The sequence below is a fragment of the Vespa mandarinia genome, chromosome 7 (genome assembly GCF_050613455.1).
Source record: "Vespa mandarinia isolate Hongniang chromosome 7, ASM5061345v1, whole genome shotgun sequence".
In the NCBI taxonomy this organism is placed as follows: Eukaryota; Metazoa; Arthropoda; class Insecta; order Hymenoptera; family Vespidae; genus Vespa; species Vespa mandarinia.
The window spans coordinates 1,691,576-1,705,000 of NC_140816.1; the positions used below are offsets into that span (position 1 = coordinate 1,691,576).

The 13,425-nt window shown below is 30.6% G+C and overlaps 1 protein-coding gene across 7 annotated transcripts in view; it reads right to left on the minus strand.

Annotated features, from left to right (window-relative positions):
• Wdr62 (WD repeat domain 62) overlaps window positions 1-13,425 on the minus strand; it is a 119,291-nt gene that overhangs the window by 1,188 nt on the left and 104,678 nt on the right. For 5 of the 7 annotated variants that reach the window (XM_085658324.1, XM_085658328.1, XM_085658327.1 and 2 more), the window contains 20 exons: window positions 12,654-12,869; window positions 12,375-12,557; window positions 12,046-12,206; window positions 11,617-11,953; window positions 11,044-11,210; window positions 10,044-10,368; window positions 9,697-9,907; window positions 9,068-9,317; window positions 8,449-8,905; window positions 8,180-8,248; window positions 7,743-7,856; window positions 7,087-7,256; window positions 6,702-6,992; window positions 6,453-6,606; window positions 6,266-6,362; window positions 2,470-2,604; window positions 2,058-2,206; window positions 1,753-1,957; window positions 1,480-1,606; window positions 1,136-1,329 (listed from right to left, as the gene is read on the minus strand). In XM_085658324.1, the coding sequence (XP_085514450.1) occupies window positions 1,136-1,329; window positions 1,480-1,606; window positions 1,753-1,957; window positions 2,058-2,206; window positions 2,470-2,604; window positions 6,266-6,362; window positions 6,453-6,606; window positions 6,702-6,992; window positions 7,087-7,256; window positions 7,743-7,856; window positions 8,180-8,248; window positions 8,449-8,905; window positions 9,068-9,317; window positions 9,697-9,907; window positions 10,044-10,368; window positions 11,044-11,210; window positions 11,617-11,953; window positions 12,046-12,206; window positions 12,375-12,557; window positions 12,654-12,869 (4,012 nt within the window). The remainder of the gene's footprint in view (window positions 1-1,135; window positions 1,330-1,479; window positions 1,607-1,752; window positions 1,958-2,057; window positions 2,207-2,469; window positions 2,605-6,265; window positions 6,363-6,452; window positions 6,607-6,701; window positions 6,993-7,086; window positions 7,257-7,742; window positions 7,857-8,179; window positions 8,249-8,448; window positions 8,906-9,067; window positions 9,318-9,696; window positions 9,908-10,043; window positions 10,369-11,043; window positions 11,211-11,616; window positions 11,954-12,045; window positions 12,207-12,374; window positions 12,558-12,653; window positions 12,870-13,425) is intronic. The other 2 variants (XM_085658329.1, XM_085658330.1) reach the window with 2 other exon arrangements.

Sequence of the window (13,425 nt, forward strand, 5' to 3'; positions counted from 1 at the left end):
TTATTTATAGACACGATAAGATTTCAAATGTAACATTTATCTTCTTTCATATTTAAACACAGTAAATAGCAGCATCGTGCAACGTGCGGGTATATATTTGCTTCTAAAATCCGTATGAGACCATGCTATTATGATTGATACCTACAAATATGGAAAATGACTTTTTTTTTTTTTTTTCTTAAAGGAGGTCTCCATTATTCAACATCTTCGTCAATTGTTTTCTATGTAATGATCTAATTTGTAATAAACATTAATATGATTATTTATGATTTATTCGTTGCATAACAAGGAAGAACGATGAAATTTATTTTAAATTAAGAAACGTAAGAGGGGGGAAACGCTATTCGTATTACATATACAATATTATAAGCTGAAATATTTATAATAAAATATGAAATAAGTTTTTGAATAATGATCTGAAATCGATTGAATTTTATGATGGATGAACAAATTTGATAATGATGTAATACTAAACTAATATATGAAAATAGGTCAAAGGTGAAGCTATTTTTATGAAAGAAGAAATAAATATAATAGGTGGTAACATTCTTTCAATCAAATATAGATCTTCGTAATTTTTAAATAAGCCTCTATGGACGCTAACATGATTAGCAAATATCATTAGAAAATTTAAACGGAAGATGTAGCAATTATATATACAGCAATCTGGACACTGGATTCTAATTTGTACTATGTTTGGATGTGACTTTGACGATATAAAAAAATTTTTTTTTTTATTATTTTTTTTTTTTTTTGTTATAGCATGATCACTTACAAATTTTGAATACACTCATAGATTTATTATTTTCACAGGACAGCATTCTCAATAGAAGTCTTTAGTTTACCTAATGCTTTATCCGTGCCTACTGTAAGAGTAAAGTTTATATTAGATTGAAATATATAATATTTATTGTAAGATTTTTTTTTCTATTTAATATGAAATACCAATTAATGTGTCCGGATTTGTAGCCACACCAAATTTTAGTAACATGAAAAATTTACAAACAATGCTTTCAATAATTCCCTGCAATCTTGCATGCTAAGACGATTGAGAAAGATGATTTAATCATGATAGTGATTTATGAATACAAGTACTGACATAATTATTTGTAATATAAGCTCGTGTAATACTTACATTCGGCACTGGCTACATCAATGGCACGGTCTGTATCTTTAACAGGTAATTCTTGAGGGCTTGGTTCTAATTGATTTCTGTTTGGTACTGATAACCTTGCACCACTTTGACCAATTATGTTTCCACTGCCTCGACCATTTGTTATTAGACCAGATGACCCAGATCTTCTAACGGCAGTACCAGGAAGGCATAAACTATAAAATTATTATTATTATTATTATTATTATTATTATTATTATTATTATTATTATATATATATGTATTTGTATATGACAGAATATTAACATATATGATACATGTGAATTTTTATAAAATAATTTTTTGACAATATAATTATTATTTACCTGGCTGAGGAATGATCGATACTGATACTTCTAGGTCTTGGAGGTAGAGCTGGCTTGACACCATTTCCATTAGATGAAGTATCTTCTGAACTTGAATCTTCTTGATTACCAACTTGACTTAGATTTACTATTGTTGTATATATATATATGTATATATATAAAAAAAGGAATGTTATGAGTTTCTAGGATTTTAAATGGAAAGTATTTTTATAAAAAGAAAAAAAAAAGAAAAAAAAAAAGAAAAAAAAAAGAAGAAACAAAATTTGTAATTACCGCTAGAGTAAGCTCCCTGCATACCCCGTCGCCTTAGAATAGAAGGAAGATTATTACTTGATGAGGAATTCGATTTAATCTGATGATTGATTTTATTTTGTGAACTAATCGTTGGCCTCATTAAGCCACTCATTCTATTATTTCCAGATTGATTGTTCCATCCTCTTCCTCCTACTGATACACCAGCATCAGATTCTGAATCACTCTGTTAATAAAACGAACAGATATTTACGTTAATAAAAATTTGACGTATTGATCATTTCCTAGTCTATTAATTTAATTATAAATTTAATAATGTATGATACCTGATTTAATACACCGACGCTACTACTTCTTGTCATGTGATTTGAATGATTTTTCGTGGTTGAATGTCTTAACTGATTGCCAATATTTATATTCCCAGAATTACCTCTTGACGATGTACTAATATTTTTAGTATTTACTTTTCCTGAAACTATTTTGTTCAATTAAAATGAATATAAATATATAGACAAATTCTTTTATTTTTATCAAATAAAATACATCTATACTAATTAATACCACTTATTATAATACACTTATTATATAGAATTGGATTAAAAAAAAAAAAGGAACAAAAAAAAAAGTGAAAGTACAAAAAAAGACAAAAAAAGAAAAAAAAAGGTAAAAATGATCATCATTCATTTAATTATCGAAGCATGTAAAATTAAAATAAAATATGTTGCATGAAAGGAATACCTTGTACAGGACCATGCAGTAATCTATTTGATGGGCTGACAGAAAGATCACTTAATGAACAGGCACGTCTCATGCCACTCCCCTCTTCTTCACTGTCAATAACTTTTGACGAGATTCGCCCCCCATTACTGCCAACTGTTGACAATGCACACACACATGCACTAAACTACATTTTGACACAACGCAAATGTAATTTTATAACAAATATAAATGCTTATCTTTTATTTTTTGACATGTGTATCATATAAACATATATATATATATATATATATATATATATATACATACACACACACACACACACATATATATATAGTACATATTAAATTAGATTAATTATAATATATATTACTATTAATTTAATTTAATATGTAATATACATATATATTCTTTTCTTGTTTTTTCATTTATCCAACTAAAAGATAAATATTATATAAAATAATGAAATAAAATGAAAAGAAAAAAAGAAAATTTATATAAAATATATATGATATTAATGAAATTAATATACATTATTTTGTGATAAGGCAGATATGGGATAAAAATAGGAAAGCAGGATGAATTATATAAAAAGGATGATAAAACATGCCGCAATTTAGCAAGTCATTCCGAAAGAAGTAAAAACTGGAAAATATTATACACATATGAAGCCATAACTTTGTAAATAAAGGCATTCAAACTGAAAAGTAATTGCTGTCTTTGTGAAAACGAGTCTTCTAATTAAATATTTAAAATATATGTATATATATATGTATAAACATAGACAATAGCATTTTCTCAAGCAATTAATTTATATGTATTATACATTGTTTTTTAATTGTACATCATTTTATTGCATTCATATCGAAAAGCTAAAAAAAATATAATAGAGGAATATTATTTTTTTTTTGTATGCATTATTATATTATTACTGTAATATGCGCGATAATTATCTATGCAATTTTATATGCGACTGTCAATGTTACTCTGTGGTATATTATTATTATAAATTGTTTACTTTAATCTTACTTTTTTTTTATACATAGACGTATTTATTATTTGTGTATATATCGTGCTTGCCTGACTAACGAAGGTGTCTATTATAAGCAAAAAAAAAAAAAAATAAAATACACACGCTATTTTAATACGATTCAATGAAAACGGTAATGAGAAGAAAGTTCGAATATATATATATATATATATATATATATATATATGAGCTACATTACATATACATATACATATACATATACATATACATATACATATACATATACATATACATATACATATACATATACATATACATATACACATATATATATATATATATATATATATATATATATATCTCACGTCTAAATTTGTTTCATAAATTCTACGTATATTAATTACTTGATATTTTGGACTCCACTTTAAGTACCTGCATAAAGATGTTTCGTGGGAATAGTTGCTTGATTAATAGTGGGCAAAGTTTTTGTCCACTTCATGTGACTCTGACATCGTGACGCAGGTGGCCACATCCGTTTAGGGGAATTCGTGCAACTCGATGCTGACGTAGAGGAACCACTTTCCATCAATGATTTATCCATCGTTGATATATCGGCGCAATCGCTATCCTCGCCACCGGAATGAATACGTATGTCACGTCTAATAGTGCAATATCTACTGTCACGTTCGGCCTCAAGCTTGGCAAAGTTTTCACTTGTTTCGGGACAATGAGTTAAACGCAAACATTTTTCCTTCATGAAGTATTGTTCCCTTCTAACTAAATTCTCAAATTCTTTGGATAATAATTTAACGGTTCCTTCTATGGCACGTGTTATCCTAACGTCAACGCTAGCATCCAAATTATCAATGCGCGCGTTCGTTGATTGTAAATTGGAATTGTTTGATTCGAGTTGGGTTCCATGTAAATCGATAGATGATGTAACATTGGGTTCTAAAGAGTCATAAGTTTCCATTGTATCCTTCGTTGGTATTTGATTTTCAAAAGAACATATGTTGTCCCTTTCGTGACTGGCATTATCTTCCTCGTTGGACATTATACGAGAAGGTTCATTAACATTCTGTCGTTTGTATCTATCCAAAGTATTTTCAGGATTGTACGGTGGTATTCCTCCTATGTTTATCTTCTTATCTGTTAAACGCGTTTGTTGATTGAAAAATATATTTCTATCATTCGTTTCGTCGTTCGTAGCTTGCAATGAATATTTAGCGGATTGTAAAAATTCTTCGAATCTTTTTGAATTGGCATCGCCGTCCTTTCGATTTTGTTTAGAAGAATCCTCGTCGTTCCTTGTTTTATAACTTAAATGAGATAAGTTAGCGGGTAAAGTCGCGGAGTAATTAATTGGTTCGATGTTTTGTATTGTCGATTGTGACGAGGACGAGTCCATGTTATATTTATTCCATGCTGGTCTTGCTCTGTTACGCATACTTTGGGTACGCGATGAATTTCTCTTTGGTTTTGGTGGTTTATGCGCCACGAAGTCGTTTAATATCAGCATTGAATGTGGCTCCTTTGATACCTTTAAACTGTTGCTTCTTGACATTGCATCGGAATTGGCCATTATTCTAATATCCGAATTTTTCTCATTATCATTGTCAAAATTGAATTCATAATATATACACGTAGCCGGTTGTGCGTTATCCTCGCTAAAATTAATATCATTTTTAGCTTTACACATTCTTGTATCTTGAAGGGATTTTGATCTAAATACAGCCCTGCACAAAGTGGTATCATCCGTCGATGTTTGTGTATTGTTTGTAGTTTCAATTTCGTTGTTAGGATTTCCACTGTACGTTTCGGAATTTTGTCGTTTTCTTTTGTAATGTGAATCAAATAACATTTCTAACGGTGCCGATTTAACCAACGAATCCGAGTCATCCGTTAAAACGCTTTCTGTACTTCTATGATCAACGTTCTTCTGTAATGGAAACATTTGATAATCCGATTCGTCAGTTAATATGCTCTCCTGACTTCTTCCAACTTGTGTTTTACGTTTCGATAAGAAAAAACTTGCGCTGGAGTGCCTGTCATGATCGTAGTTATTACAATCCAATATTTCGGCGCTACCTTTTGAAAATGATTCGACCGAAGCATCCGACAATATACTTTCTTGCGAACCTGTTAAAATCCTCCTTTGATAAGTCTGATAATTTGGATAACTTTTATTATCTACATGACTACTACTGTCCATATGTATGTTAATTTGATAATCGCTAACACAACGTCGCGGTGGATTTTTGAAATCGCCTTCCAATGAATCATCGCTGAAATTTCCATTACCATCGTCACCGTCGTCAATCGTTTGCTTCAAATTTTCAATATTACGTTCGTTCATTGCTGGCAAACTCTCAAACGACTTTGCCAGATTTTCCATTTCTTCCTCGTTATCGTCGAGACCGATAAAATAACTACAGGATCTTCTCTTTTGTGCGAATCTTGCGAAACGACTAACGTTTTTCTTACAATGTTCCTTCAACAGTTTTAATTCCTCGCATACAGGAGATTCGGGTAATGATTGATTGGGCTTATTCAATGACAGCTTATACTTTTCAGTTTTCTTTAATGTAAGTGTTAGTGGACGGTTAAGAGATGGTATTGTCTTTTCACTTACACACGATGTTGTTTTATTATTATCATAATTTAAGCTGCACTGTTCATTTGATATATCTGATTTAGATAAAGCATTCCCAACACCTTGGACTTTGTTAATGAGTTGTTGCGGTTTAAACGCGGGTTTTGGATTTGGCATAGGTTTGCAAGGATTAATTGGCTTTGAAAATTTGTTTTGTTCACCCAATTTGTTACCTGTGTTAAGTCTACTTGAACGATGATGTTTCTCTGGTATATGGCTGCTTAAATCAGAAATGCTCTGGCTGCTTTTTAAGGATGACCTGTACCCGACCTTTAAAACAGAATATAACATTGTCAACGAATTTATCATATTAAAAAAATAAAAAAAAAAAAAAAAATAGAAAAAGTTATATAATCTTACGCTTTGCAGCTTTCTTCTGGTCTCTTCTATTCTTCTTTGTAATTCCTCTCGTTTCTTAACAATATCCGCATCACCCCTGGCATGTTTCGTTGCATTTACTACCGCTGCATTACGTACTTTGTTGCTATTGTTACTTTCTGAACCATTATTTACCCTAATATATATAATTATGAAAAGGAACGCAGTAAGATTATTGTATTTATAAGTTCAATGATAATATTTGTTAATTATTATCCGACAAATTATTACCTTCCATGAAATTGAGAACTAATACTGGTTGTTTTTACACGATTTGTTGGTTCTTCGGCGCCGCTAAGAGACTCGAATGCATTTTTTAAATATTTCTCGCGATGACTTTGTTTCGTAATTTGATCGAAACCCTCCGAGCTTGCTTCTGATAACATTGATAATGGATTTCTTTCGGCACTTGGCGTTGACGCTCCACCTTCCGAATCGGAATCATCTTGGCTACCGGATGCAGTTAATTCGCTCGTTCGTCCACTTTCTGTATTTCTTGGCTTTTTCTGCCGCCTTTGAGATCTATGATCGACCGTGATTTAACAAATAGATTTTATTTCAATACGAAATACAATATAAAAATATAATAACGAATTGTCAAACGAATTAAACATACCTTCGAAGTTCTTCAACGTCCATCGCATTTACTGTAAACTGATTCGATACAGTATCCTCTTGTGGTGGATAATACATTAATCTATGATGTGATTTTTCTGAACCAGTCGTACCATTCTCTCCCTCGGAATAATCTTCTACGTCACCATCATGTTCCGTACTTTCATGATCCTAAATAAAATAATATTAAATAAATACAAATAATGGTGTGTGTATATGTATATATGTGTTAATATATATACACACACACACACACATATATATATATATGTATGTACATACATATACTATTTTTATCTTATTATTCATAAACGATTGAAGTTAGATTATATCTATTACATAGAGCAATAACGACGAAAAAAAAGAGGGAAACCAAAAAAGAAGAAAAAAAAAGGGAAAGAAAAAGAATTAAATAAGTAAATAAAGAAAAAAAGCTAACGACACACGTATAATGCAAAAGCAATAAAATTATGATTAAAAAAAAAAAAAAAAAAAAAATGTGTTGCTTAGAATAATGAAGTATCGTTTATTTTAAAAATATTTTCTTATCGAACGATATCAGTTTTACTTTAACATAGTTATAAAAATTTTATCATAGCTTTTAATCCATGAGTGTGCTGCAGGCACTCGCACGCGTCGAGTATAAGCAAGCAATACCTCGAATTTAAAACTCCCAAGACTGCTATCATCAGTGTGATGACGACTTCTTGATTGGCGTGTCACTTCCGTGATATTGTTACCTCTAGCAATCGTCACGTTACCACCGATCACCTACGTTGGTCGGTGAAATAAAATGAGGATCAACACAAAAAAAAAAAAAAAAAAGAAGAAGAAGAAGAAAATGGAAATGAAAAAGATAACATTAATATTTGATAAAGGCAAAATAGAAAAATTATCACGTAAAACGATCAGCAAAGCTAACAATTATAAAATAATTATAACAAATTGTTACCATTGAGAGATTAAATATGACGACGAATGATATTTATGATTTATAATCGTGGATTATTAACATATTCATGCAAAAAAAAAAAAAAAAAAAATAAAAAAAAGGAGATGCATCGTAAATATCGTTAAATTTGACTCATTAATACCTGTTTTGTTTCATTGGTTAATTCTCTGTAACTATCTGGACATGGTTGAAATACACTTTCTTCCTCTTCCTAAAATGGAATTATCAAAATGATAATATAAGTTATGATTTTTATTTTGATTAACTTTTATATCTTATTATCATTTTTCCTTCATATAATATATAATAAAACATATATTATTCTATCTTAATAATATGTTAAATAATATGTATTAAAACATAAATAAAAAAAATATATATATATATATATTGTAATCAATGTAAACTAACCCTTTTGAGAATGATAGTATCACGACGATAATCGCTACTGCATTTGGTTTCGGTACCGCTGTCGATAGAACTGTCCTTTGAACCACCACCTCCTCCACCTCCATCAGAATCGACGCTTCCACGAGGAGGAGGAAAGGGTATGACCTCATCGCTATCGTAAACGGATTTGACGGTAATACCATCACCTTGTTGTACCCTTTGAGCCCATCTTCCTTTTGGTAAATCTACGCTAAGCGGTCGAACGGTCGAACTAACCGTCGTTGTTTCTTCGACGGTCGTCGTATTAATTTGTTTCTTCGCCCAGAGAGGTAATTGACCAACGCTAAATCTATAATCGACACCAACATTTTGAGGGGCAGGATTTGCATTTGGATCGAGAAATTCTGGTGGCGGTGATCCAAACGTTTCATTATCTAACTGTATTTCAATTCCACTACCATTGACCTGTGGTGGCCTTCTGTCGTAAACAGAAAGAAAGAAAAAAAAATTAACTTGCAACTCTCAAAAAAAGAAAAAAAAGAAAAAAAAAACGCAACGTCGCAATATTTCATTTTTCTGTTACGTTTACAAAAAAAAAAAAAAAAAAAAAAGAAAAGAAAAGAAAGTGTATGTATCTTACTTTCCAGCACGCATTGCCTGTTGAGCGAGTCGCGCTTGCATCGTCACAACCATATCGTGAGGCACACGCCAAACAAATATGCAACCGTCACCACTCGCAGAAACGAGGTGACGACAGTCCGAGCTAAAACGCAATCCTGTCACTAATTCTGAATGACCGAGCATGGTTGCCATACATTCACCACTATAATAATCGTAAACACATAATGTCTTGTCTGTACATGAGGTAGCTACGTAAATTCCTGACGAATCTGTAAATATCAGAGATATATATATATATATATATAATATTTCTACATCATATTATTATATCGTTGTTTGTATGGGTTTTAATCGTTTAAAAATTTCTCGAATCCGACGGTTTTAAACAAAATTTTTTTTTTTGTCGCAAGTCACACGAAAAGACGATAAACGAATTATGCAAAACGAAAGAATAAATTTTAATAAATATCTTTCATTCCTTTATATCGTCGCAATGTCATTTATGTTAATCATTGTAAACATTAATATGCATTAGATATTATATTCGATAACAATAATTTTTAATTAAATTTTTTTCCTCATTTTTTTTCTCCTCTTTTTTTTTTTTTTTGTGATTACTTTTAATGATAAATCCAATGATCTGTTTACCTAAGACAACTTTAATGAGGGATCCATCTTCGCCGACGGATCCTTTGAACGTTTTACTGTGCTTCCCGGTAGTTACATTATAAACCCTAATATTTCTATCTTGGCAGGCAGTTAAAACATGTTTTTGTCCAGAATCCACTTCCATATCGTATAACGTTGTCTTTCCCTGAGCGTTATGACCTCTGGCGAATTGTGGCATTCCGCCTGGTGTCTATAAAAAAAAAGAAAAAAAGAAAAAAAAACATAATAACACATACAACGCTTATTTTCAATCATCTTTATCGAGAGTTTTTTTTCCTAAAGCAAAAAGAATAAAAAAAATATATAAATATATATATGTATCTTACGGATTGCAATTGCCTAAAGATGATACTCTTGTCAGCCCCGCAAGACACCATTTGCAGCTGATTACTTTGATTAGTTTGATTAAAAAATCTCACGGCGGTAATCGACGAGCTATGATCGTCCAAGGTTTGTGAAAAATTGTAATCCTGATCGACGCTGAATACATGAATTAATCGATCCCTCGAAGCACTTGCCAAAAGTCTTGGCGTTTCAACAGAATATTGCGAAAACCTCGAATATTCGAGACAAAGTACTTCCGCGTCGTGAGCCTCTATTAAACACAATTCTTCCAGGGTGGAAACGTCATGGATACGTATATTTCCCGATCTAGAATATATAAATATATATTTAAAATCATCTCCAGTGGATGATAATTTAATTGACGCGATAAATAACACGCATAAAAAGATTTTTAAAATTCTATTTTTTTTTGTTGCTTCCTTTATATATATTTCTGTTAAATTTATATATATATTATTTCTGTTAAATATTATATATATATATAACGTTTAACAGAAATATTATATATAACTATAGTTCCTATCGTAATAAAAATAATATTTGACATAAAGATTATATTGTTATATATGTTATATAATTTTCATGTAACAATATCCTTCATATATAAAATATATAAAGATTGTATATATATATTTTTGTATATAATATATAATTTTATATGAAATATATTTATAATATATTATATTTTTATATAATTTATGAAATATATAAAGAATATTCTTTCGTATATTTTATTTATTAAACTTTACGAATATTGCATTATCGAAAAGATACATTAACTTCGTTTAATATTATTTTAACGTATTAATCTATCGTAATAATAAAAATAATATTTAATATTAAAATTATATGTTATATATGTATAACTTTTAATTCTTATATAATTTTTTTTTTATATATAATATTCTTATATAATTTTTATATTAGTTTAATATTATTTTAACGATTAACATATTAATCTGTAAAAATCTAAAATCTCACCTATCGCCAGACGCAAGATGTTTCCCATCAGGACTGACTCTTATCGATCTTACGCCATTACGACCGTCGTAAGAAGCATCGCTTTTTTCGGTCGATCCGGCAGCAGCTAAATCCAAATCCTTAAGATACGTTAATTCTGCATCCACGTAAAGGACTTTTAACAATTCCTATGATCAAAATAAAGAATAAGTAAGAATGAAAATCACGTTATGAGAAATGAACTCGTTTAACTCTAATCATGCCTGTAAGGTGGTAGGTCATCTCAGACTAACTTTGAACTCAATTAAAACAATTTACGCGTAGCATGATTCATGAATGTTTTTTTTTATAATGACTGAATTGGAAATGCGTTTTTAAACCTACCGATTATTATTTCCAAGATTTCAAGGAGTACACAGTATTTTTTTTTTCTTTTTTTTTTGAAGTAAAAATTATTCATTCTGTTTAAATGACAGCTGTTCAAAGTGCCTGGTATGTTTAATGCACGTTAAATGCAGCAGTACAACTTAAAATTATTTTAAAGTCTGGCACCACGAACTAGGGTTAATCCAAAATCAAATAAAATCAACTCACGCTACTATATATGTTCCTTTTATACAATGTGTCATTCGAGAATACATCTTTCTCGAGATTCCAAACGCGAATGGTATCGTCGCTGGAACAAGTGATAAAACTACCAGCCGGCATAGATCCTATCGAGTCCGTTCCTGTTGGATACATCTCAACACCCCATATGCATGCGGAATGATAGAGAAAAGAATGGGATTTACCAACCCTCCTTATATCCCTTACATCCCAAACATAAATACTATGATCGTTGTAGACGCATGTTAATTTATTGTTACGTTCGTCGAAAGCTAATGCTATAGCATCCGGATACCTTGCGTTAGCTGGGTGCTGAGACATATGACTTTAACGATAAAACACATTATTTATATTTTAATATATTAATAAAAGAATGACAAACGATATATGGATAATGTTGGTTATCGATAGTATTACCTTATCGACAATCCCTGGGCTACGTCAACTCCTAAATAATGTGTTCTTGGTAAAGTCGTGATAAACTCCAGCGTATTGGGACTGAAACACCTGACGATACCCTCGGCACAACCAATAAAAATATATTTATCACCAACCGCCATGCAATTCGCGCTGCTCGTCTAAAAAAAAAAAAATAAAAAAAAAAATAAAAAAAAAAAATAAATAAAATAAAAAAAAAACCAGATGAAGAAAAAAAAAAAGGAAAAGAAGGGTCATTGGATTATCGGATCTTTATCGTAAGATAAATCTCGTAAGAGCTTTTTCGTCTTTTCAAAAGGAAACCTTACCCGAAGCTCGACCCATTTGTCCAAGAGCCTTCGATTATTGAATTCGCATAGGAGACCGGTTTTTGTGATGGCGTATGTCGAATCCGCCATTTCTCCTCTGCCGCAGGCTACATCGACGAAATCGTTGTTTCGTTGTACACCTAATATAGCTGATCGGCCCATCAAAGGCACGGGTTCCTTGTACTATTTCGTAGATAATATAATTTAACATCGTTGTCATTTTAAAAAGGAATATATATATATATATATATTTGTTTTTCAATTAAATCGTTTAATTACCTTGGCACTACGCGAATATTCCAGGTACCAAAACTTCACGTGTCGGTTGCCTACGGTGACGAAATAATTACCATTTTCAGCGAAACACACTGCCTTGACTTTGCTTGAGACTTTGTTAGAAGCAACCTTGACGTTATTTTTCCAATCCCAAACGTTTACTATCATGTCGTGCTGAGAACCGACCGAAACCACATACTTGTTGCTTGGTGAGAAAGCCTAAAATTTAAATAATAAAAATTAAAATATTAAGCAAGAATTAGAAGAAAAAAAAAAGAAAAAAAAAACACAAAGGAAAATAAATAAAAAGAAAAAATAAAAGAAATATCATCCACCTTTAATGATAACAGAATATCTGCTATAAGGTTTATCCTTGTCTATTTATTTTTTTATTTTTTATGTATTTTATTTAAAAAAAAAAATAATTATAACAAACAAAAGATATTTTCGAGTATTTAGATACAAGGATGTATTTTTGGATTTACTTGATTCTTTTTATTTTTATTTATTTATTTATTTATTTTTTTTTTTTGATTATTGTTATAATGCGTTTTTTTTATAATGAACAATTGATAAATAAAATGGTTGATCTAATAAGTATCAAGAAAATGCGTGGGGAACGATAGCAACGGAAGAAAAGATCAAGTACCGTTGGACATTCATCCAAAGGTGATTGGGTATGCTCGTTCCTCGTGTCGTCGTCTTGTAACCGTGCTGCATCGTGATGCACGCAAGTCGAATGTTAAATGAACTTTTTCAAACGAAAGGAGCCAAG